The sequence below is a fragment of the Pongo pygmaeus genome, chromosome 3, assembly GCF_028885625.2.
Source record: "Pongo pygmaeus isolate AG05252 chromosome 3, NHGRI_mPonPyg2-v2.0_pri, whole genome shotgun sequence".
NCBI lineage: Eukaryota > Metazoa > Chordata > Mammalia > Primates > Hominidae > Pongo > Pongo pygmaeus.
The window spans coordinates 166,511,922-166,537,406 of NC_072376.2; the positions used below are offsets into that span (position 1 = coordinate 166,511,922).

The 25,485-nt window shown below is 39.4% G+C and overlaps 1 protein-coding gene across 3 annotated transcripts in view; it reads left to right on the forward strand.

Annotated features, from left to right (window-relative positions):
- TMEM131L (transmembrane 131 like) overlaps positions 1–25,485 on the forward strand; it is a 169,548-nt gene that overhangs the window by 97,737 nt on the left and 46,326 nt on the right. The window contains exons 8-16 of one of the 3 annotated variants that reach the window (XM_054484842.2): positions 15,969–16,046; positions 16,565–16,718; positions 18,316–18,374; positions 18,690–18,798; positions 19,965–20,058; positions 20,584–20,737; positions 21,332–21,502; positions 22,853–22,922; positions 24,003–24,120. In XM_054484842.2, the coding sequence (XP_054340817.1) occupies positions 15,969–16,046; positions 16,565–16,718; positions 18,316–18,374; positions 18,690–18,798; positions 19,965–20,058; positions 20,584–20,737; positions 21,332–21,502; positions 22,853–22,922; positions 24,003–24,120 (1,007 nt within the window). The remainder of the gene's footprint in view (positions 1–15,968; positions 16,047–16,564; positions 16,719–18,315; positions 18,375–18,689; positions 18,799–19,964; positions 20,059–20,583; positions 20,738–21,331; positions 21,503–22,852; positions 22,923–24,002; positions 24,121–25,485) is intronic. The other 2 variants (XM_054484843.2, XM_063664215.1) reach the window with 2 other exon arrangements.

Below are 25,485 nucleotides of genomic sequence, written 5' to 3' on the forward strand. Positions count from 1 at the left end.
CTCTTTTCTGAACTCTGGCCTCACAGACCTTTCATCATTCCCAGAACATGCCATCCCTTTTCCACAAGCTCTCTTAGCCTCATAAGCTTTTATCCCATTCTAATTATTCTTCTAATTCCATCCTTCAAGACCCAGTTCAGATATCGCCTCTCTGGCACCTCTCCAGGTTCCTAGGCAGCCTGTGCTCGAGGTCTGCATGCCACTTGGTCCACGCCCTGCCTTAATGCTTAGAGTCTCAGATGTCTCTCCCCTGCTCTTCCATGAAGCTCTGCAGGAGGGACAGGGCCTGCTTTTTCATTATTATAATCTCTATCAGTTTCGTGTTTAGTGCATTGAGGACTCCCAGAGTTTTTAATAGATAAATGAGTCAATGGGCATCTGAGTTGAGATCCCCAAATAGCATATCTACTAGTCATAACATCTAAGATTTGTATAACTTCACCTTTTCACCACATCAACCAGTTTGACCTTCAGCAGATTTACTACCAGGGCAGGTGGTATTATTCTTATTTTAGAAATTATAGAATGGACTTAGAGTTTAAGTTACTTGGTGAAGGTTGAGAGTAGAGCCAGTGAATAATTATTAACTTTTTGTAATTTTTGTAATAAGGGCACATTTTGGTCCTTGGCAATGCCAGCTCAGTATGCTTTAAATTTTTCCCAAATATAGTAAATGCTGTATTGATTTTCATATCTATTGCTTTAGTAATCCCTGATCCAGAAAAGATAAATGCAAATACAGTGTTCTCTGAAGCATTTTTATTATGGCAAAAAAGATGCAACTTAAAGTCCCAACAGTAGAAAAAGGATTTGATAAATTTACATATATCAACATAGTAGAATATTAAGTAGTTCTTTGAATTATAATTATGATACCTATTTGGGAATGTGTGACAAGTATTAAAATTAGACTACGATTGTAACTAAATATATGGTGGGGTTTGTGTTGTATTAGGCTCATGAGAAGGCAAGAAATTTTATTGTTTAAATGTTTTCTCCAGTAGTGTATTGGATTCAAGCCATTGAGATTTGGGGAGTGTTTCAGTGACTTATTTGGGCAAAACAGAATATTTGAAATTGGCATTGTCTCAGAATCTGGCATTAAGGATCATTAGCCATATACTTTGTCTGAAAGATTGAAAAGAACTTAAATTATTATTATTGGAATCATTGTAAATAATGTTGTTGTTAAAAATGTGATTATAAGACAATGTGGGAAACTTTTTTTTTTTTTTTTTGAGACAGAGTCTCACTCTGTCTCCCAGGCTGGAGTGCAGTGGCGCAATCTTGGCTCACTGCAAGCTCCGCCTCCCGGGTTCACACCATTCTCCTGCCTCAGCCTCCTGAGTAGCTGGGACCACAGGCGCCCGCCAGCACGCCTGGATAATTTTTTGTATTTTTAGTAGAGACGTGGTTTCACCATGTTAGCCAGGATGGTCTTGATCTCCTGACCTCGTGATCCGCCCGCCTCAGCCTCCCAAAGTGCCGGGATTACAGGTGTGAGCCACCGTGCATGGCCGAAACTTGGTTTTAAAGTTAGAGGAAAACCCTGACACAGAGTTCTGCCAAGTAAAGGTAGTTTTGTCTTTGTGTGTGAGTGAGTGTGTGTGTGTGTGTGTGTCTCAACATGGTATCAAATTATTGAATTGTCTAAGAGATTTTCTCTTAAGGATATTCTGGGATGATCAGAAGGTATAATGTGATTATAAGAAAACATGGGAAACCCAGAGAAATGAAACATTAGAAATAAACCTTAAGACCACAGTCATACTTGGCAATGATCATCGTAATTAATAGTTGGTTGTCTCCTTGCAGTATTTTTTCTAAGTTTATGTGTGGATGAGGGATTTTCTCCCCTACCATGGCAACATGTTGCTGGATTGTGTACAGGAGAGATTATCTCTGGATATTCTGTGTGATATCTGATACATTTCAGACCAGGAGTTCCTAACCTTTTAAAACTGGCACAGCCCTTGCTTTCAGTGTGTGGTGTCAAACCCTCATGCCCGCCTGCCAGGGACAGGTGCTGGGCAAAGGTTGCGGTCCCAGGCTGCCTGCGTGTGGTGCCTGCCAGATTTGGCCTGGGGGTGTGTGCCCCAAGTTGTTACCTGCTACTTGCCTTCTAAGGTGCTGATCCCTGTCAATTAACATGGCAATCTAGAAGGGAAGCTGTAAAATCAGGGTAAGGAGGAGAACGTGGAAAGCCTTTCAATCACAGTTTGATGAGGAAATGGAAAGGGGCACATTTCTTACTAACAAGTTACAAAATACCTGATCTAGGATTTGAAGATGGAAAAAGAACAGAGAAAGGTTAAGGGTCTTTAGAGCTGTCCCATTTTCCTGATAGTCTTACATAATTAGTTAAATGGAATCAACAGTGTTGTGATAGCTGAGAATTCCTACAAATACCTGTGTAAACATAGTGTATTTAGTAACATTTTGTTGTAGTTTTAGCAGTGCACCAAGATGTAACTGTTTTTTGTTGTTTGAGATAACACCTGGAGTTTTTTGTCCTACCTCCAAGAGGATTAAGGAGCACCGCATGAAGGTGAGGTTAGAGTGAAAGTTTAGTAAGTGAAAGAAGAAAGCTAGATTTTTTTTTCCCCCAGGCTGTTTTTTTTTTTTTTGAGACAGACTTTTGCTCTTGTCACCCAGGCTGGAGTGCAATGGCACAATCTCGGCTCACTGCAACCTCCGCCTCCAGGGTTCAAGCGATTCTCCTGCCTCAGCTTCTCAAGTAGCTGGGATTACAGGCACGTGCCACCACACCCAGTTAATTTTTGTATTTTTAGTAGAGATGGGGTTTCACCACGTTGGCTTGGCTGGTCTTGAACTTCTGACCTCAGGTGATCCTACTGCCTGGGCCTCCCAAAGTGCTGGGATTACAGGTGTGAGCCACCATGCCTGGCCCCCAGGCTGCTTTTTATGTTATGTGGGAATAAGGCACTAACCCTTGAACTGGGGCCTCTCTGGAAATCCTTCCCTTGCTATCTACCTAAGGCAAGCTAGCACTCCTTTCAGTTTCTTTGAGTGATAAAAGTTGTTTGATCTTTTTTACATAAAAATGATAGACTGTCAATCTCTGGAAAATGATTATATGTTAAGGGGAAAGTAAGTGATGTTATACGTTTACTTATCTACCTACTTCTGAATATAGCTTTTTTTTTTTTTTTTTTAAAGGAATTGCTTAAACTTCTAAAAATTTTCTTAAATTTCAAGTGAGAATGCTTCTGTGGAATGGGAACTTGGGAAGGGGAGAGGTAGAGGAGGGTTGGTGACTGGAAGAAAGGAGGGGCGCGTCGTGAAGACTCTAGAAAGAATACCAAGATGTGTGAGTAGGGGTGTTCTCCCTCCCCTCACTTTTGTTTCAGACTCAGTGGAGTCTCTTCACGCTCCATCTTCCTCCTTGTTTGCTGCTTTAAAATCTCGGCTTTCTTGGCTACTGTGAGGACACAGTTTCCCGGTCCCTCTTTTAACTCAATGTTTACCTTGTCTTCTTTTATTTTTTTGCCTCCCAGGAGAATTGACTAGTTCCTTACTGAAAACCCAAAGAGATCCCTGTTGTAGCAGCTATAATACTCAAAAGCTTTTGTTTTTATGAATTTTTCTGTACTAGATTTAACCCCTTAAGAGCAAGAATTATGCCCTAATCTTTGTTTTCCTATTACCTAGCACAGAGTCTGGCAATATAACATGTAGTAAATAAATGACTGACAATTGGATAAATGAATCTTAAAAAGGAAAACATCATAATAAGCTATTTATGAAGATATGACACACAGACTTTCCTTTGACTTCCTTCATTTATTCTATTAGAGTACTTTAGAAACTTTTGTTAGAAGACTTACAGATACATACCTAATAAATAACACCTCTCTTCCTGACCAAGTTCTGAATCATTGGATATTTAAGAATCTGCAGTTAGAGCACTAAAATCGGCTTTGTATTACTGATAAGACATATTCTCCTGTATCAGCTAGGGTAAGAGAGCCAGGGGTTACTAACTCCTTCTCCTGTAGGGTGGACTTTGGGGTGGCCCACTGGAGGGGAAGTTTGGGTCTGAAGGACAGATGCTTCCCAAAGTGTAGAGAGGAGGAGGAAAGAAACCAACTCTTCCAAGAGCCCCCGCCCCGCTCACCCCTTCCTACAGCACAGGATGCTTGTCTGTTGCCCACCAATTAGTTAATTCCTCGACCTCCAAGGAGAGAGGAAGGCTTGGGATAAAAGGACAGTAGTGTTTAGGGAAAGAGAAGCCTTTCATTGTGACATCCTTGGTTTCTGTGCTCTTGACCCTTTGGAATTACCAGTTAAGCCCGAGATCAGCCGACTTCCAGCCCTGTGCTTTCACCTTCTTGGACCTGTTCCTCCTCCCCTGAGAGCCAACCCCTCCCCTGATTTCTTTGTTGACCCTCCTCGGACTGCTGGGGTCTGCTGTTGAGTTTGCCCCTAGACAGCTTTGAGATGGATTAGATGAATTCACTAATAATCTGCCCCAAGGCCACACTGTAACCAGGGTTGAAAGTTCACGTCTTCCTCTGTTTCCGCATCCCAAATTCTTTTCAACTGCAATATCCAGTACAGTTTATCAGAGCTTTTGTGATGAGATTAAATAACAGTGTTAAAATATGGCAGTAGAAAATAATCAGCCATATAAAATGCCTGTCATAGAGATGCATAGTGGGAGTGAATAAGAGGGTGAATTCCAAACCAGACCACCTGGCTAAAAATCTTGGTTCTGAGTGACCGTAGCCAAGTTACCTAATCTCCCTGTGTCTCAGTTTATCTGTAAAATATGTAATAATAGCCCTTTCGGATAGGGTTGGTGTAGCTATTGAATCAATCAATTTATGTAAAGAGCTTAGAACTAGTCTCTGGCACATAGCTGAAATGCCTTAATCACTTTTAAAAAGAAGCTTCTGAATATAAACCCTCTCCTATTATGAAACTCCGGGAGAACTTTAATATTCAGAGATTCAAACCCCCCACGGGACATGAAAGTTCAAGGCTATGGTAGTGTATCCAGTTATCTTGGCCTGTGAGTTAACATTCGAAGAATTTGAAGTCCTCTTCAATTTCTTGTTTTTATTTTATTTTATTTTGTTATTTCAATCAGAAGTTCTCCATGCCTCTGTGCAGTTGGGCAACTTTTAGTAGCTACAGGCTGGATTTGTTCTTGCTAGAATGTGCATGGTTTCCCCAAGGTTTCAGAATTTATAGTGGTTCAATAGTAAGTCATTTGAGCCTCACTTGAATCTGCAATCTTAATGAAACACACAAGAATAACAGATTATTAACTTCACATCGAAAAAAATTTGAAAACGTGTTCCCCCACCCCCCAGCCCTCCAAGCACTAATTTTAAGCAGAATCGTCCCCAGTACTTCATATTTACCAAAGAGAGGGAAGGAAGTTGGAGAGAGCCTCACCTTGGTTTCTGCTTGAATTCATGCTGGTTGTGGAGTCTCAGATCTTTGCACTTAACACTTGGCAGGGAGAGATCACCATTAGTCAGGAGGCTAATCTGGGTACTTTGGGGGTTAGAGAGGAGCCACCTGTGCATACGACCGCTCTGCTCAGGAAGGGGCACCTGAGATGCTCTGGCCTTCCCTCAGAGTTTATAAATTTGCCTGGTGGTAGCCCAGATACTCGGCCTGCCTGCCTTCTGTTTTCCGTGTGTGGATTTCTGTTTCTTCCTTGGGCTCTTGTTTCTGGCATTTCCCGGCACTTTTGTGCTAGTGGTGTGGAAGCTGTGTTAGGAGCAGAGCTTCTGCAGTCTGTGGGCAGGGACGTTGAGATCTGTGCACAGGGTGGTTTCCATTGCCTCTCACTGTGGACTTGCGGGGGCTTCTGAAACCTGCTTCTTAGGGAAGGTTGTTTCCTTTTTGTCCACTTATTTCAACTGGAGTGGTGTTCTCAGCAGATGCCCTGAGGTGAGCGGTTGTTGACACTTCGGAAGTGTGAGTCCATCAGGGCCTAGTGGGATAGTTCCTTCTTTTTCTGTGTTAGTCGGCTGTGCCCCCAGGACTTGCTTGTTCTCCACTATTCAATTTAACCAGCTTTTTGTGTTGGTCTCTTTCTTTTTAAATTAGTGCATTCCTTTAATTCTTTTTTTTTTTTTTTTTAACTTTTTGGTCTAGATATTTATTTTCCCTTTAGATCTTTCTCTAGATTTTTTTCAGTGTGTTCTCCCAAAGCAAAAGAGATAAAATCAAGTTCTGGGTCTACTAAAAACATCTATAGTTCAAACAAATCTTTTTTCTGTTTGTTGCATTGCATAATCTTACATAAGAGATACTCTCCTGTCAGCCCAGCATCCCAGTCAGGCCCAGGCTCGGTTTATCTTGTCCTGCCTGGTTCCCCTTTAATGGTTTCCTCTTTGCTGTGTATTCTTTTGATGAGTCCTAAATGCCATAAACTTCTCAAGCATATTCCCTCCAGGGCACAAGCAGTAATTGTATTTCCATCGAAAAATGCACTGAGCATTCCACACTCACCTTCCTGGTTTCCTCTCACCTGTCCGGGTTCGTGTAAGGCTTGGTGTAGCTGCCTCAGTCTTTGATGGTAGAGCTCCTTAATTGTTTACTATGGGGGATTTAAGTGTATTTCTTCACAGTTCCTAGAACTCAATCGTGGTTTCTTAATTATTTTTATTTTTACTTTTGTTTTAAGACAGGGTCTTGCTCTGTTGCCCAAACTAGAGTGCAGTGGTGCAGTCACGGTTCATTACAGCCTTGGCCTCCTGAGCTCAGGTGATCCTCCCTCCTCAGCCTCCTGAGTAGCTGGGACTACAGGCATGTACCACCACACCCAGCTAAGTTTTATATTTTTTTGTGGAGACAGGGTTTCACCATGTTGCCCAGGCTGGTTTCAAACTCCTGAGCTCGAGTGATCCACCTGCTTCGGTCTCCCAGAGTGCTAGGATGACAGGTGTGAGCCACCATGCCTGGCCTGTTTTTTGAGGAACAATTCCAGTCTGCTGAGATCTTGCCTGTCTTCCTTTATTAGATTCTTTTAAAGGCTCCATTTAGCACAAAGATATATTTCATTTTGAATACCTGCACAATGAGATCTCAAAGTATCTCCACTTCTCTTTTTATATCTTTTTAACCTGACTTTCTAGATGTTGTTTTCTTTTTTTTTCCTTTTTAGTTGGCATGTAATAATTGTACTTAGGTATGGGATAGAGAGTGCTATTTTGATACTGTATACAATGTGTAACAATCCACTCAGGGTAATTAGCGTATCATCACCTCAGACATTTATCATTTCATTGTGTTGTGAACATTCAAAATCCTCCCTTCTGGCTTTATTGTAGTCAACTGCAGTCACCCTGTAGTGCTGTAGAACACCAGAACTCATTCTGTCTGTCTAGCTGTAACTTTGTATTGGTTACCCAGCAAGGTTTGGTTATTTCTTTTTTTGTTTTGTTTTGTTTTTTTGAGGCAGAGTTTCGCTCTTGTTGCCCAGGCTGGAGTGCAGTGGCATGATCTCGGCTCACTGCAACCTCTGCCTCCCGGGTTCAAGTGATTCCCCTGCTTCAGCCTCCCAAGTAGCTGGGATTACAGGTGCCCATGACCATGTCCGGCTAATTTTTGTATTTTTAGTAGAGATGGGGTTTCACCATGTTGGTCAGGCTGGTCTTGAACTCCTGAACTCAGGTAATCCACCCGCCTCAGCCTCCCAAAGTGCTGGTATTTTAGGCATGAGCCACTGCACCCGGCCCAGTTTGGTTATTTCAAACCATTTCAGCTGTGTCCAGCTCTTGCCTTCCCCTTTCCCTATATATATGGGGTAAAATATACTTAACACAAAATTTACCATTTTCACCATTTGTATGCGTACAGTTCACTGGCAGTAAGTACATTCACAGTGTTGTACAGTCATCACCACCATCCGTCTCCAGGACCCTTCCATCACCCCAAGGGGAAACTCCATACCCATTAAACTCCTTCCCTCAGCCACCATTATTCTCCCTGGCAACCACTATTCTACTTTCTGTCTCTATGAATTGGACTATTCTAGGTCCCTCACAGAAGTGGGATTATACAGTATTTGTCCCTTTGTGTTTGGTTTATTTCATTTAGCATAATGTCTTCAAGGTTCACCCATGTTATATAGCATGTATCAGAATTTTATTCCTTTTTAAGGCTGAATAATTTTCTGTTGCATATATATATCGTGTTTTGTTTATCCATCTTGTGGCGTTTATGAGTAGTCTTGCTATGAGCATGGGTATATAAGTATCTGAGTCCCTGCTTTCACTTTTGAGTGTATACCTAGAAATGGAATTGGTAATTCTGTTCAAGTTTTTTGAGGAACCACCATGGCTTCCTTTCTTTTATAGCCTAATTCTCACCACAGCGGTGCCTACTTAAGTATAAGCTGTGCCCATGCTACTCAAGGTCAAGCGACGGCAGCCTGCATCACAAAGCTTAAACTTTTGCCGAGCCTGGATCTTGTTTCAGGGCCTGTGCCAGACATGCAGGGCCTACTTGTCATTTGTTTGAGGCCCAGCATCATCCAATTGTATAAAAATAGTTACTTGCCTTTGGACAGAGCCAACATACGCTGCCTGACCTATCAAGGTGAAAATCCCACATGGCTCTACTGAAGCTGCCAGCCCAGGTTGTGATAGTTAAAAGCTAGTTATCCAGGTGTAAAAACCAGGGTGTTGCCCAACACAGATGACTTCCACTTGGCCAAACCAAAAGTTTAGATAGTACAGGGGTTATCTTAGTCTCCCAATTGCTTCTTGTCTGTCTTTCAGGGTTTCTGGCATATTTCAGGGGGTGGGAGGTAGTGTCCAGTAAATGACACTTCTTTTTTTCTTGAGTTCTGTTCCAATCATGAAATAAAAAGAACTTGAAGGGTTTTAGGGGAAAAAAAATCTCTTAGAGACCAAAGGAGTGGTAAAGAGTTTTCTTCTAAAAGCTTTAATGTGGGAAAAATGCTTCCCCCAAGCACCTAAATTATTTGTTGTGGAATTTTATTAAATAAATCTATTAATTGTGAATGAGCAAATCAATATAATCTCCCCTTTGAGGCCTACTGTGTACCCAGTGGTTTGCATATGTATCTCATTTAGCACCCATAATATTGCTGTGAATTCAATAACTTGATTTTATAGAAGAGGAAGCTGAGTCTTAGAGTGGGTGGGGAATGTCCCCAGGCTTTTATGGCTGGGGTTTGATCTCAAATCTGTGTTGGCTAAGGCACCTGGCAACACTGCCTTTTCTAAAATGATGTGGATAGGGGAAAATGCTATCCATATGCAGTAGCCTCTTTTTTCCTCAAAGCAAACTAATTTCAGCCACTTCCTAGGTTTTTGCAAATGTTTGCATGAGTGGGTCTGGCAGTATAGTTAGATTTTGTTTTAGTGGTTAATATCTGAGGAATAAAAGGTAGTGGTGGTGGTGGGGGTTGAAACACAATTGCTATTTAATATCAGGGAAAAATAGCTGTACAGTACTTATTAATAACTCAGCTGAGCCTGCTGTTATGCAGGAAACACTAAATTAGGAGTTTGGTTATAGAATCTGAGTGTTATGTGGAAGGCATCCAAGATAGCTCTCATTTTATACAAGATCATTTGCCATGTACATAATACTGTGTGTGAGGGCCACCTGCTGGAGCAGTCAGATGGCTTATACAGAATCAGTGTTCCAGATGCATATGTTGGCATAAGAGATTTACTTTTTCTTGTTTTTTTGAGATGGACTGTGTTACCCAGGCTGGAGTGCAATGGTGCAATTGCAGCTCCGCCTCCTGGGTTAAAGCAATTCTCCGGCTTCAGCCTCCCGAGAAGCTGAGATTATAGGCGTGTGCCACCATGCCCAGCAAATTTTTGTATTTTTTCTAGAGACAGGGTTTCACCATGTTGGACAGGCTGGTCTCAAATTCCTGACCTCAAGTGATCCGCCCTCCTTGGCCTCCCAAAGTGCCGAGATCACAGGTGTGAGCCACTGCGCCCGGCTGAGATTTACTTTTGTAATGACTTCTAATATTTAGCATTCAAAATTGTGAAAGGGGAGAAAGATATCTGAGAAAAATAGAATCTAAGATTGGGATTTGTCTAAGTAATTATTTCATATTTCGTAAGTTATAGTCCTTAAATAAAAAGGTTTCATGTGGTTATTACCAGGAACATCAAGCCTCTTGTTCATTCTGTCCGGATTAATATAGATTCTCAAATATATTTATTAGGCTGTGCTTTACTCTTGTTGATAAGTCATCAAAATGACTTAATACTTTGTCTGTTATTTCCTTTCCTGTTTAATTGCACACAGTCCCCCCAAATCACACCGTTCTTGTGGCCCAGGGAACTAGCAATTCCTTAGCAAGTGAAGGGAGATGATTACTTTCTCTCTAGTATCCAGTTCCCTAAATTCATACTTCTTCACCACAAAACTTCTTCACCATGTATGGAAATACATGACATACAAAAGGAGTTTTAACATTTCTATTTTCTTGACCTTTGCATTTTATCTTGGTATGGTTTTCTAATATATATCCCTGTGTTGATGGATTTTTAGGCCTTTAGGTACCTAGGAGAAACAGATTTGATCTATTTTGATTTGTTAAAAAAGTACTGACTGCAGTTGAAAAACCTGATATTTTTTTTTTCCGTTTTTCTACTACCTAGCCCCAAGATCTTTGATAAGTTTTTTAACCTCTCCAAGCCACAATTTCCCCCATCTTCTAAAAGGGGATAATACTTTATATGAAATAATATGAAATATATAAACTACATTAATACTTTCAATGAAGACTACTTAAGAAAAAGTTGTTTATAGCGTTACTTTTTCTTTTTTCTATAAAATGTCTGATCTGATTTGTTAAAGGAGTATGGGAGGTTTCAAAACTAGACAATTAGGTTTTTATTTGTTTTTCCTGTCTAATCAGCCCAGGCTCACTCTGGATGAGGGCGTGTCCTGTTGTTACACAGTGTGCTCAGTTGGGGACAGTTGGGGAACTTGTAACCCTAGTGTGTGGTTGCCCCCTGGCTAACATTTTGGTTAGAGTTTCTTTTTTATCAAGTTAACATTGCTGTTGTTTTGTTCTTTTTTTTTTTTTTTTTTTTTTTTTGAGATGAAGTCTCACACTGTTGCCCAGGTTGGAGTGCAGTGGGCCCTATCTCGGCTCACTGCAAGCTTTGCCTCCCGGGTTCACATCATTCTCCTGCCTCAGCCTCCCTAGTAGCTGGGACTACAGGCGCCCGCCACCATGCCCGGCTGATTTTTTGTATTTTTTAGTAGAGACAGGGTTTCACCATGTTAGCCAGGATGGTCTTGATCTCCTGACCTTGTGATCCGCCCGCCTCGGCCTCCCAGAGTGCTGGGATTACAGGCGTTGCCACCGCTCCTGGCCCAATTGTTTTGTTCTTTTGAGAAAGATATGAACTTGAAACTTTTTCTTTTAGAAAAATTAGCATACTTCTGAAGGGCAGTTTGGAGGTGCTAGAACTCCCCCTTGTGGGATTCTGAAATATGTCCTACAGCAAAAGAAACAAAATAGTGATTTTTAAAATGCCTCTCGCTAATAGAAGAATCTTAATTAAAATGGCAAGTTATAAATATATCCGTCCAGAGATTTACTAAGAATGACAAAATATTGGGCTTTAAATCATAGCAAATTACTCTGCAAAATAGGGTTGTTAATTGTGTCAAAAACTGTTAATATGATTGTGAACTTTTAACATCTTTTCATTTGAATAAATATTGTAGGGTAGAGAATTGCTTTGTCAGGTTAAGACCTTAACATAGTTAAATTGTTGTAGATTTCTTTAAAAAAAAAACTTAGTTATAAATGTGTACTTTAAAAGTGTGTTAATATGATTTTTTTCTTTAAATGTTTTTTGAAAGTTTCAGATCAGAAATACACACTGAGTATCAGGTTTTTATTCTTTTATTTTGTAGGCACCGTTTACTGTTTTCTGTTTCTTGCCCTTTTCAAGCTTCTCTTGCCCTTTTCAAGCTGATTCCGTAGCATCTGTGGCTGTATGCCCACCTCTATCCACTCACCAGCTGTTAATAAACTATTGAGTGCTGATGAAGTGACAGTCATTGTGCATTCGAAGCACAAGATGCTTAGAATCTCCTGGGGAAGATAGACCTTGACCATGTTGTTGTGAGAAGTGTTACGAAAGGTCAGGTAGAAGTTGCTGTGATGTCTGAAAGGAATATTTAAGCCAGGACATGAAGCATAAATCAGATTTAGTTAGGTGGAGAGGTGGGTGGGTTGGGGGGGTGGGTGCAAGGCAAAGGGACAGAAAATTCCCAGGTGGTGAGGCAAGCAGAGCAGAAACGAGACCAGTGAGGTTGGAGCATGCGCCGGGAGGTCGAGACTAGGCAGGTGCCGGAGTTTTATAGTGACAGCAGAGGATTTGGGACTTTTGCCAAGTGAGAAGTCTTTGAAGAGTTTTAAGCAAATAGTGGCATGACCAGATTTGTATATGGGTAAATTCACTCTTGATGCAGTGTGGAGAATGGAGTGGAAAGGGCAGAGGTGGATGCAGGGAAACTAGGAGGAAGTTACTGCACCATAATTTTTTTGTGTAGTTTCGTGTTGTTAGAGTATTTATTTTGACTTTGTAGGCTGTACAGTCTCTGTTGCAAGTACTCAACTCTGCTATCGTAGCACGAAGGCAATAATAGACAGTCCATAAAGGAATGGGCATGGCTGTGTTCCAATAAAACTTTGCTTACAAAAACAAGCAGCAAACTGGATTTAACCTGTGGGCATAGTTGGCCAACCCCTGATATCTCGGGTATTAAGAAAGAGGAGAAGTGAGTGGGTTTAAGGGCTCATGAAGGAGGTACAATCAGTATGACTTGGTTATGGATTTGTTTGAGGAGAGTATGAGAAGCTGAAGTGAAAGTGGTTTTCAGGTTTCCGGCTTAAACAACTGGATAAATAATGATAGGGTTGATGAATAATGGTGCTAAGATGAGGCACACTGCAAAGGTGGTCAGTTTGGGGTGTGTGAGGATTCAGGTGGATGCCCAGTCACTGGTTGGACATATAGGTATGGAGAGGACTAAGCTAGAGGAATCGATGTGGGAGGGTTCAGCATGCCAGCAAGCTCCCCTTGGGAGAGAGTGAAGAGGGCATAGGTGGCATCCAGCATAACTCAGTGTCTGATGGTTAAAGGAGCAACAGCTGACAGAGGAACCAGAGAGAAAGAAAAACCAAGAGGGACAAGTGGTTCAGGCTGTAACAGGACAGGGGGCTGGTGGCAGCAGGGAGAGTGGTGAACAAAAGGAGAAGTTTCTGTTGGATTTGGCCACGTGAAGATCATTTGTAACCTTGGTTAAAGCAGTTTCAGAGCTGGGCATGGTAGTGCACGCTTGTAGTCCCAGCTACTCAGGAGGCTGAGGTGGGAAGATCGCTTGAGGCCAGGAGTTTGAGGCTGCATTGCACTATGATTGTGCCTGTGAATTGCCACTATGCTTCAGCCTGGGCAGTATAACAAGTATTTTATTTTTTTTTGAGACGGAGTTTCACTCTTGTCACCCAGGCTGGAGTGCAATGGCATGATCTCAGCTCACTGAAACCTCCACCTCCTGGGTTCAAGTGATTCTCCTGCCTTAGCCTCCCATGTAGCTGGGACTACAGGTGTGCATCACTATGCCCAGCTAGTTTTTATTTTATTTTTTTTTGACGGAGTCTCGCTCTGTTGCCCAGGCTGGAGTGCAGTGGTGCGATCTCAGCTCACTGCAAGCTCTGCCTCTCAGGTTCGCACCATTCTCCTGCCTCAGCCTCTCGAGTAGCTGAGACTACAGGTGCCCGCTTCCATGCCCGGCTAATTTTTTGTATTTTTAGTAGAGACGGGGTTTCACCATGTTATCCAGGATGGTCTTGATCTCCTGACCCTGTGATCCATCTGCCTCGGCCTCCCAAAGTGCTGGGATTACAGGCGTGAGCCACAATGCCTGGCCATTTTTTTTTTTGTATTTTTCGTAGAGACGGGGTTTCACCATTTTGGCCAGGCTAGTCTCGAACTGCTGACCTCAGATGATCCACCCACCTCGGCCTCCCAAAGTGCTGGGATTACAGGCATGAGCCACTGTGCCCAGCCTAACAAGTCTCTTTTAATTTTAAAAATAAATTTTAAAAATTAAAAATCAGTTTCAGAAAGTGGGCTTTTTCTGTTTGATGTTGGGATTTGTTCATAGACAAATTTAAAAATCTAGTTCTTCAGGCTGGTGTATTGGTGCACACCTGTAATCCTAGCACTTTGGGAGGCTGAGGTGGATGGATTGCTTGAGCCCAGGAGTTCAAAACCAGCCTGGGCAATATGGTGAAGCTCCGTCTCTATAAAAAATACACAAATTAGCCATGTGTGGTGGTGTGCGCCTATAGTCCCAGCTACTTGGGAGGCTGAGGTGGGAAGTTGGCTTGAGCCTGGGAGGTGGAGGTTGCATGAGCTGAGACTGCACTACCCGACTCCAGCCTGGGCAACAGAGTGAGACCCTGTCTCAAAAAACAAAACAAAAAAATCTAGTTTAAGATTTTAGATTCATTTTACAAGTCATATTATTCTATTTAAGAATACTAGCAGATATGAACAATGATTTCTTTAAAAGAGTGTTTAATGTTTGGTCCCATTTACAAACTTAATTAAACTCCTTGAATATTTTTACTGAATTAAAAATATATTTTATTCTTTTTCTTAAAAAAAGATTAAAAGAGTCACGGCTCACTACAGCCTTGACCTCCTGGGCTCAATCAGTCCTCCCACCTCAGCCTTCCTAGTAGCTGGGACTACAAGCGCACATCACCACGCCTGGCTAATTTTGGTATTTTTTCTAGTAGAGACGGGGTTTTGCCATGTCGCCTAGCTGGTCTCCAACTCCTGGGCTCCAGTGATCCACTGCCTTGGCCTCCCAAAGTGCTGGGATTACAGACGTGAACCACTACTGTGCCTGACCTATTCTTTTTTTCTGTATTTTAATTGCCTGAATGACAATTGAAGTAGTTTAAAATGTATTCTTATATAATGTACTTGGGTGAGTTTTATAAATCTAACAAACATAATTGTAGTGATTCTTCTTAGTAATGCATCTTTCCTGGGTTTTTTAATAGGTACTCACTATTAAGCCAGCCTAGGCTTTGGAGAATGCCCTCTTACCTTGCCAAGATTTGATGTTAGGACTGTGGCTCCCGGGTGGAGTACCTTTTTGGAATCACTATGCCAGAGACATTAAACTTAATGAAAGAGGAAGTCTCATAGCCCATGTCTTTTAGATTCACATACTGCACTAAGTAACTTTTTGGTGTATTCACATGCCTGTAGCCCCCACCCTCCTACCCAAGGTTGTATCCCTTGATTGGATTTTTCATTTTCCTTTTCTTAAATATGTGTTGACATCATCCCAGGGGCTGTTAAGATCTTTAAATTTGACAGAGTCTTGCATTCTTTTTATATACTTTTGTCTCTTTCATCCATAGCTCTTCCCTGTTAAAAATGATAGTCAATTGAATTTTGGACATCTCTCTCTTTTTTTTTTTTGTCTAACTTGAGGGTCATGGTTTCTAGGTCATTGTACTGATGGAAGGCACACTTAGAATTTTGTTACTTTGTAAACCTACTTTAAAATAACAATAGACTCCTGTGTTAAAAAAACATTTTCAACAAACATTAGAAACACCAAACTCCAGTGTTCCTGTGTATATTTAGAACATATTCACCTGCTTATAGGTGTAATAAGGAATTTTCATGTTGCCCGAGGGAGAACTTATGATTTTCATTAGAATGTAAGCTCAGTGACAGTCTTGAGAACAGATTTCTCTGTTTAGCTTACTGTTGTATATCCACTAAAAAGAATAATGCCCAGCATTTAGCAGATACTCAAATATTTATTGAATAAATGAAAAAGTGTAGTTTCTGAATGCGTGATAGATTGTTTATTATTAGTGTGAGATTGAGCCTTTTACTTAAAGTTCTTTTCCTCCTTTTTTCTTCTTTTAGGCAGAAACCACTAATACTAGCCTCTTGCAGGTGCAACTGGAATGCAGTTTACATAATAAAGTGTGTCAGCAATTAAAGGTAAAATAAAATATGTAGTGTTTTCTCTCTGCTTTCCTTCCTGCCTCCTTGCTTAAAAATAAAACACAAGGCCGGGTGCTGTGGCTCATGCCTGTAATCCCAGCACTTTGGGAGGCCGAGGCGAGTGGATCACGAGGTCAGGAGATTGAGACCATCCTGGCTAACACGGTGAAACCCTGTCTCTACTAAAAATACAAAAAAATTATCCGAGCGAGCTGGCGGGTGCCTGTAGTCCCAGCTACTTGGGAGGCTGAGGCAGGAGAATGGCGTGAACCTGGGAGGCGGAGCTTGCAGTGAGCCGAGATGGCGCCATCGCCCTCCAGCCTGGGTGACAGAGTGAGACTCTGTCTCAAAATAAAATAAAATAAAATAAAATAATAAAATAAATAAAATAAAAATCATATTCTGTTCTCACACACGTGCCATTATGTTAAATGCTTTTCCTTTTCTCCATAGTTTGAAACCACAAAGTTGAGATGATTTTTTTTTTCCTTTTTTCCTCCTTCTTCCAATCGTAGGGTTGTTATCTGGAATCTGATGATGTTTTGCGTCTACAAATGAGCATAATGGTAACAATGGAAAACTTTTCGAAAGAATTTGAAGAAAACACACAAGATTTGTTAGATCATCTCTCTATTGTTTACGTAGCTACAGATGAATCTGAGACCTCAGGTAAGGTGGAATGTTTAAAAATTTTCATTGTATTTTCATCAGTGTGCATCATCATTCTATAGCATTTATGAATAGATTGTATCATAGCAAACCAAGACAAATAGGCTTTGCTTTAATTATTAAGCGATTGTAGTAGTAACTGGTTCTCAACCTACAACTGCTAAGAAGGCTGTATTATTTTGGGGAGAAGTGACAACTGCAAACTATTCTGAGTTTCCTTAGGAATAATTTTTCTTGATGTTTGGAGACAGTAAGCAAATTAAATGGGCAGGACAGTTTAATATAAATATTTGCAAAGTATTTGAAGTCTTGGGTTTCTTGTTCCACTTTTCATGATTTGCCTAAGCTCATTTAACCACATCATGCTGTTTTGTATTTTAAGTAGCTAATAGGTTGCCGTTGTTCCTGGATGCTTGACAAGTTAGGTAGAATTTTAGTGTTCAGTTTTATGAATTTTATCTTTGGAAATGTGTGTCCTATTTATCAGAAATAAATGCGTTCATCTGTTTAACTTCCTAAGAACTTTTTTCAGAGACACATTCTGTGATCCATGAAATTCCTAACATAGAGTATACTAGTATCTTTTGGTTATCAAGACTCTTCTGAATGTGACTGTATATATGTATTCGTATTCAAAGAAAGTATGGTTTTTATTCTTTGTTTTTTTTTTTTTGGTTTTGTTTCTGTTTTTGTTTTTTTTAGACAGGATTTTGCTCTGTAGCCCAGGTGGGAGCACAGAAATGTGATCTCGGCTCATTGCAACCTCAGCCTCCTGGGCTCAAGCGATCCTGCCTCCCAAGTAGCTGGGACCACAGGCGCACACCACTATGCCTGGCTAATGTAAACTTTTTTTTTTTTTTTTTTTTGTAGAGACAGGGTCTCCCTGTGTTGCTCAGGATGGTCTTGAACTCCTGGGCTCAAGCATTCCTCCCCGCTTGGCCTCCCAAAGTGCTGGGATTGCAAGCATGAGCCACCGTGCCCTGCCTTGGCAGTCTTAATTGGTTAAACAGCCTTTACCTTTCAGTCTTCAGAGCTGGCTGTGGTAGTGCTGGATCAGCAGGAGAGCTCTCCTGTCCTCAGTGCTTGGTGATTCTCATAGTGGCCGAGTGAACATCTATGAGGGGCAGATCCCTGACACATGGGGACCATTTCTGTCGGTGAGGGCTAAAAGGAAGCCTGAAACCTGAGATCTTAGGATTTTCTTCTTTCCAAATGTGGTTATCCAAATGAGGAAATGAGGAGCTTTCTAATCAACAGGAGAACATAGCTGTATTTGAAGTCATCCAGTTGGTTAATTTCATTCAGAAGAGCATTGTATGACCCTAAACTCAGAATTTTGCTCCTGGTAGTTCCTCATCATTTAGAGGGTTTAGGTTGGTAGGCATTTTTATAAGGATCTTTTTTCTTGTGATTAAAAAAGAAAAAAAAAAAAAACACCTCCTAGTTTTGATTTCAGTTTTGAGAAAACAAGTTAACATTTTTTATAGAAATGTGTAATGTGGTATTTTAATGACTATATGAAGGTGTGAGAATGAGATGGCTCTGTTTTAATCTTTCATTAAATACTCTGCTTTAATACTCTGATTCTTTTGGACAGATGACTCAGCAGTAGATATGTATATATTACATTCAGGAAACAGCCTTATATGGATACAGGTAATTGTAAATGCTTACCTAAAGTAAATTTTAAAATTGCAAGTGTGCATTTAATTGTAGAATATGAGGGTTTTTCAGGAACAGAGACAGAAGCACTATCTCTATTCTCTTTTGCTTTAATTTAAGCCCATTTGCCCTTGCTTGAACCTCTGTTTGTATGAAGATTGTCAGCATCCCCTCCATATGGTTATGGCACAGATGTTGAGCAGTTGCTATGTATGGCTGGTCTGTGCTATTTATTCTAACAGTTGATTCAAACTGGATAAATACTCTCCCAGCTTAGAGTAGTCACATGGGACTTTTCTTTTATTTCAGGATATACACCATTTCTCACAGAGAGATGCTCTGTCTCCGCAGTTTGAACCAGTACTACTACCTACTTCTACAACAAACTTTACAAAAATTGCTTCTTTTACCTGCAAAGGTACAGATTTTTAAACAGATTGTCATTTGACTTTTGTTATCTGGTTGTCATGATGGGAACTCTTTCTACAACTACAGATTAGGCATGGTTTCAAAAAAGTGAAGGCAATGCGTTTGATTTCAAGAAGTCCCAGCCTTAATAGTTCTAAGATAGTATGATGTAGAAACTATTGTTGATGCCACTTTTATTCTGCCACATATGTAGGATTTTGAGTTTAAAGCTTAATATTCTGTGTTGATAACGATTAGGAAGGAAAGCACTGTTAGGTTTTTGACAGGAGTCTATGCAGGCTGTTTCTGAGGGAAAATTGGCAAATCTCTATGAAAATTTAAAATGCACATATATACTCTTTGATCCTTAATTCTAGTTTTAAGAGTTTATCCTCCAGATATGTATGTATTCAAAACTGTACCTATAGAAATGTGTGTTTGTTAGGACAGGAACAGCTGATCATCTGTGTTCAGATGTGAGCGAGTGTTCAGAAACATGCATGGACAGCGATGCGAGCAGTGTGTGTACATTTAATTTTTTTAGAGGATATCTGTGTACTTATACATGCACAGAACACCTGGAAGGATGTTGGAGAAACTGCTAACAGCTGCCTCCTCTAAGATAATTGGGAGTCAGGGTGAAGAAAGGTAGATTTTATTTTCACATTTTTTTGTTAGGGTTTGAATTTTTAAAAACCATATGTATAACTTAAAAAAAGTTGGTTATTAGCATCAGAGAGTTAAGAATTGAACACAAGCGACTCAATATTATAACCTAAATCAAGGAGAGCTTTAAAGTATTATTTTGATCAATCAGCAGTGCTTTCAAATGCAGCCCACTTTCTGCTGGTCAGCTCCCTTTTGCTCTTTAGGTTTTATTCCTTTCTTGCTCGTGCCTCCACACATTCCCCCTTACTCTGCCAAGTGAGCTTCTTGTTTCACTTTTGTCATTTCTGGTAGAGAAGTTGGTTTTTAAAAGTATGGACTTCTGGATAATTGGCAACAAAGAAGATGACAGGAACATTTGAGAAAGTAGTTACCTTTTATGTCTGATTCACTATTTTAACGGAGACAGAAAAGTGAATAAAAATTTATAAATAAGACATATATCTTTTGTTCAGGCTTAATGAAAGAAAAGGTACTTAAGCTTCACATTTATTTCTTTATACCACAAAGCAGCTACATCATGTGACGGTGGAATTATAGAAGATGTGAAGAAAACACACACTCCAACACTAAAAGCATGCCTCTTCTCTTCGGTGGCGCAGGGGTAGGTTACTTCCACTTTCCTTGAAATCTTACATTATTGTTGTTGTTGTTTTCCCCTCTAGAAATGCTTTAAAAATATAGTGATATGACTTGTATGATTCTCTCTCTCTCTGGCCTTGCCTCCCCTTGCCTTAGCATTGCTAACAGGCAGTGAAAGGGATATTAGCTGAATGGGGAAAAGGAAGTTAAATAATTCAGTTATGAAATAGGTTCAGCGTCAGGCATCCAGATGTGTGAAAAGAGTACATATTCACATGGTGTTTCTGAGTTGACTTCAGGTTCTGGTTTGGTCCTGGCGGCCTCTGTGAGCTGTGCTGGCCGCAGCCTGGTTGCTTCCCCTCTGGCTTCCAGTTGCTCCCTATGTGAGCCAGAAGGTTGAAGGAGGCGATTGCCGAGGTGGTTTCTGGTGCTAGCTTTCATTTAGTAACGTTTTATGATGCTCCAGTTTTTGCAATTAGAGGCTCATAAGAGAGCTGACTGTTGTCCCACACTCAGGCCTGATAGCATGCATGTCGTCTGTTCACAGGTATTTTAGAATGGACTCTTCTGCAACCCAGTTTCACATAGAGACTCATGAGAACACATCAGGACTTTGGTCAATATGGTACCGCAACCATTTTGACCGTAGTGTTGTATTAAATGATGTGTTTCTTTCCAAGGAGACCAAGCACATGTTAAAGGTACATATAGTATTTTTCCCCAAGTTTTAGCTTATTTTAAGCTTTGTTTAAGGTCAGATGCTGTGAAATTATTTCTATAAAATAATTAAAAATATTCCAAATGCTATGAAATTATTATTTATATAAAATTTTATGATTTTTAAAACGTGTTTTTCTTTTAACATTTTCAGAATTACTTTTAGGAGACTTCTCTTTCTCTCTTTTTAAAAAACTGTTTTTAAAAGAGCTCAAAGGGACCAGGATATAGCCTTTCAAAATTATTTGCTCTTACCATTATTCAAAAATATTATGTATATGTATTGTTCTAAAAAGATTAGTAAAAATGAGCCTGGTTCATGATAAAATAGTAGGTTTTTTGCAAAATATCACTTACTGAAATTTCAAGATTACTTTTATGAAATTTAAAGCAGTGTCGTCTTAAGCATTATTTGTAACTTATCATTTCTATAAAAATATTGCAACTTTTGATCTGGAAATAACTGAGTAAAATCATACTTTCTGAAGTATAGAAGAATGTTAGCATCATACTTTATAATGATTTTAATCATAATTAGTGTTAGGAAAAGTAATTTCTCTTGCTTCTTTTCTTTTTAGATTCTGAATTTCACTGGCCCTTTATTTCTACCTCCAGGCTGTTGGAATATATTTTCTTTGAAACTTGCTGTTAAAGACATTGCCATAAATCTATTCACCAATGTATTTTTGACTACAAACATAGGTGCCACTTTTGCAATACCTCTACAGATTTATTCAGCACCAACCAAGGTATTTTCTACAATACTATATGTGTGTTACAGTTTTCTTAATTACTGTTGCTTTTTATTAACCTTTACTGCTTGAGTTTTATTAACTGGGTTAAGGCTAAGAAACTGAAGGATATTCCCAGGCCAATCTTGGATGATAAATTGTTCAGACATAAAAATCTTTATTTGGAAAGAGTTTTCTTTTTTTATAAAGTAATTTGAAGTTCTTGAATGAAATAAGGCATGACCAATAGGTTAATAGATGTCATTTTCATTAATTTCCAAAATTTGTAGAGCAACGAATATGTGTTTGCTATAGAAAACACTGGTTGGCTTTTAGTACATACTTGCAATGACTTAATAAATTAAATTGTTAAATGCTTTATTTGGATCTCTTCTAAGTGACTATTAGTTGCTCGTAAGTCTTGAATTTCCTTAGTGGGCCAAGTATAAAGCCTGAAAAGAGTCACAATTAAGAAAATGCTTTCTAAAATCTGGGTAAATTATATTTAATTTAGACCGTCTTAAATATGTCTCTTTTTTTCTTTAATATTTATTTCTTTTCATTTGGTTATTATTTTTGCTTCTTTTTGCTCCAAGCTATTTTGTATAACTCTGGGTTCTGGTTTTTCTATGCAACATTCATGCAACCATCTTTATTTTTTTTCTCACTTATAGTGTGGATCTTTCGTAGTTAGAAATGCCTCATGCTTAACTAGCTGTAAGCGTGCAGATAGGAATTCTAAAATTAAACAATGTAAGGTTAATTCCATGTATCCATATTTTGAGCAGAGGTGGTTTCTTAGAAATTTTTTTTCTATTCAAGAGATGCATATCAGCAGAGTGTGGGAGGAGCAGGCAGGTTTCAGGTATACCTGTAGGAAATGGGAAATTAAATGTCCTGAATAGCTAGGGGTTGTTATAGATTGGCATACTGTTTCCCAGAGGATTAGAGTTCAGTTAAAAAAAACAAAACTTCTGACCACTGAGAATGTCCTGAGACTAATTTAATCTTTTTTTTGTTAATTTTTAATTTTTTTTTCCAGTTAGGGTCTCACTCTGTTGCCCAGGCTTCAGTGCAGCCATGTGATCATAATCTTTAATTCAGATGGCAGTTTGGTGTCTTGTGGGCTCAAGGGTCATTATTGTCATTGATTATTGTGCCTGCAAAATCCACTCCGTGACCCTCCCAGGGAGAGACAGTTCAGATTTCTCTGAAAATTCCTTAACAATTAGAAGGTAATTTTTTGGCTCGTGGTTAAAGGGAAGTTCACTGAGGTGCAGGCCAATGTCTGCTTTGAATTTTAGTGCATTAGGATTTTTATGTTTAGTGCTGTGTTTTAAGTTATTCATATATTACTTTTCAATCTAGGAAGGGAGTCTGGGTTTTGAAGTGATAGCACATTGTGGCATGCATTATTTCATGGGAAAATCAAAAGCAGGTAAGTATTTTGCCCTTAGGCTTTCTGTAGAACTCTAGTTTGGGGGATGGGAAGTAGTGAGGAAAATTAGCATTTGTCAATGGAATAATTAGTTTTATAAAGGCATCATATTCTCTAGAGAGGATGATCATTAACAGAATGACTTAAAATTGTTAAGAACCCTCCAGAAACACCTGGGGTACTGTAAATAATGCCCCTTTATTATCTAGTGGCTTGTACTTCTGCAAGGGATTTTTGTTTTTCAAATAACATTGTTTGATCATCATAGCACCCATAGGAAAAATTGGAAGATTCTGATTCTCTTATAAAAGAACTGACTAGAAGTTAGTAAAAATAACTTGGAATTGTATTTGAGGACTTAAGTTACAGGAGTGTGAACATCTTGCAGAGGGTGCTAGTTGTGATTTGAGACTGAAGGGCCTTAGTGTTGATGTACAAGCTGTTTCTTGTTTTGAGTTTTTTGTTTTTGTTTTTTTTGTGTGTTTTGATTTATAGAGATATTTAGGGAGAGTTTTAAAGTATAGTGTTTTTTTTTTTTTTTTTTTTTAAAGATTCCCACCTCTCCTTCCTGATACCCTCCCTAGCAAGACAGAACAAATCTATTGGTAGAATGAGGTGAACAATAGACCAGTTATAAACATACATCTTCTCTAGGATCGGCCCCTGGTCTGTGCCCCCTTTCAAGAACTACTATTTTCCCTCAGTACTCTAGATAGTGACCTGTAAGACGCGTTGATGATTAGCATGTGTGTGGAAGGAGTTTCGCATTTTAGATTTAAAGCTGTTAAAAATGTTCCAAGTATAATTTTGTTTCAGGCTGTATTCATGAGCCATGTGTCTTTTACGTTATTACCTTTACATAATTCGATTTAGTTTTGTTTTATGACATGTTTGTTTAATTTGATATCATTTGCCATTGAGTTAGAGGGACTTTTAATAAATAAGCAGCAGAGACAGGTGGCATTTATTAACTCTACAGTCCTGTCAGTTTAAGAAGTTTAATATTAAGCCTTTGGCATTATTAACTAATTGAATTATGTTTTCTGTAAATCTAAATATGGAATCTGATCTAACTTTTAGGAAATCCTAATTGGAATGGGAGCCTTTCTCTGGATCAATCTACCTGGAATGTGGATTCTGAACTTGCAAATAAATTGTATGAAAGATGGAAGAAATATAAAAATGGTGACGTCTGCAAGTACGTCTTCACTGTCTTCTTTTTTGTTCGGTGGTGGGGAGACACTGTTAACAGTAGTCCCTCCTTACCTGTGGGGGACACATACTAAGACCCTCCCTCACCCCACCGTGGATGCCTGAAACTGTAGCAAACCCTATACACTATGCATGAATTTATTTTTCCTTCATCATAGTTTCACAAATAGAAGATTCATTCTTAACTGTAAATCTTAGCAGTCTCAGCATACAATTTTTTTCTATTAAGTCGACAACTTTCACCTTTTTGGGTAAAAGGAAGCACTTTATGGCTTCTCTTTGGCATATCTGAATTGTCAGCATCACTCTTCTTGCACTTTAAAGCCATTATTAAGTCAAATAAGGGCTACTTGAACAAAAGCACTGTGACGCCAGGACAGTCAACCTGATGACTGAGATGGCTACTAAGTGACTAGCAGGCAGGTAGGGGATCCAGTGTGGATATGCTGGGCAGTGGGATGATTTGCATGTCCCAGACAAGATGGAGTGGGGCGGCTTGAACTTTCATCATGCTACTCAGTACTGTGTGTAATATAAAAGTTATGAATTACTTCTGGAATTTTTCACTTAATATTTTCAGACCCCAGTTGACCACAGGTAACTGAAACTTTGGAAAGCAAAACTGTGCATAAGGGCTAAGGACTGTATACAGTATTTTATTGACATTACAGTCCTTAGTTTCTAGGGATTGATACTTCTCTCCAGCTTTTAATTTTGACAAATTTCAAACCTCAGAAGTTGAGGGTAGTGCAGTGAATTCTCAAATATTCCTCATCTAGATTTTGTTCACCAGGTGTTCACATTTTATCACTTTTGCTTTATCTGTCTCTATATGTGTACACACACACACATAGAAACACATACACGCACAGACTTTTGGCCGAGTCATCAAAAGTGAGCTGTAGATGTCTTACTTCAACTCTCAATACTTTATTAGGCAATTCTTTATTTCCTAAAGAGAATATTTTCTTATATATAACTATACTACCATTGTGTACCCAACAAACTTGACATTCATGTAGTTATATTGTTGAATATACAGTCTGTGTTAAAATTTTCCCTAGTTGATCCAGTAGTGTTCATTATAGCTGCTTTTTTCTTTATCTTTTCTTTTAACCCAGAATCTATTGAAAGGCCATGCATTGCATTTGGTTGTCTTGTTTTCTTAGTTTTCTTTAGACTAGTGTTCCTACCTTTCATCATCTTTCATCATGTTGATACTTTTTAAAAGTTCAGGCCAGTTGTTTTGTAAAACATTCCACACTCTGGATTTTTCTGATTGTTTCCTCAAGTTCATGTTCTGGTTAAATGTTTTTGGCAAGAATATGAGTTATCTGGTTGCACTTGTGTC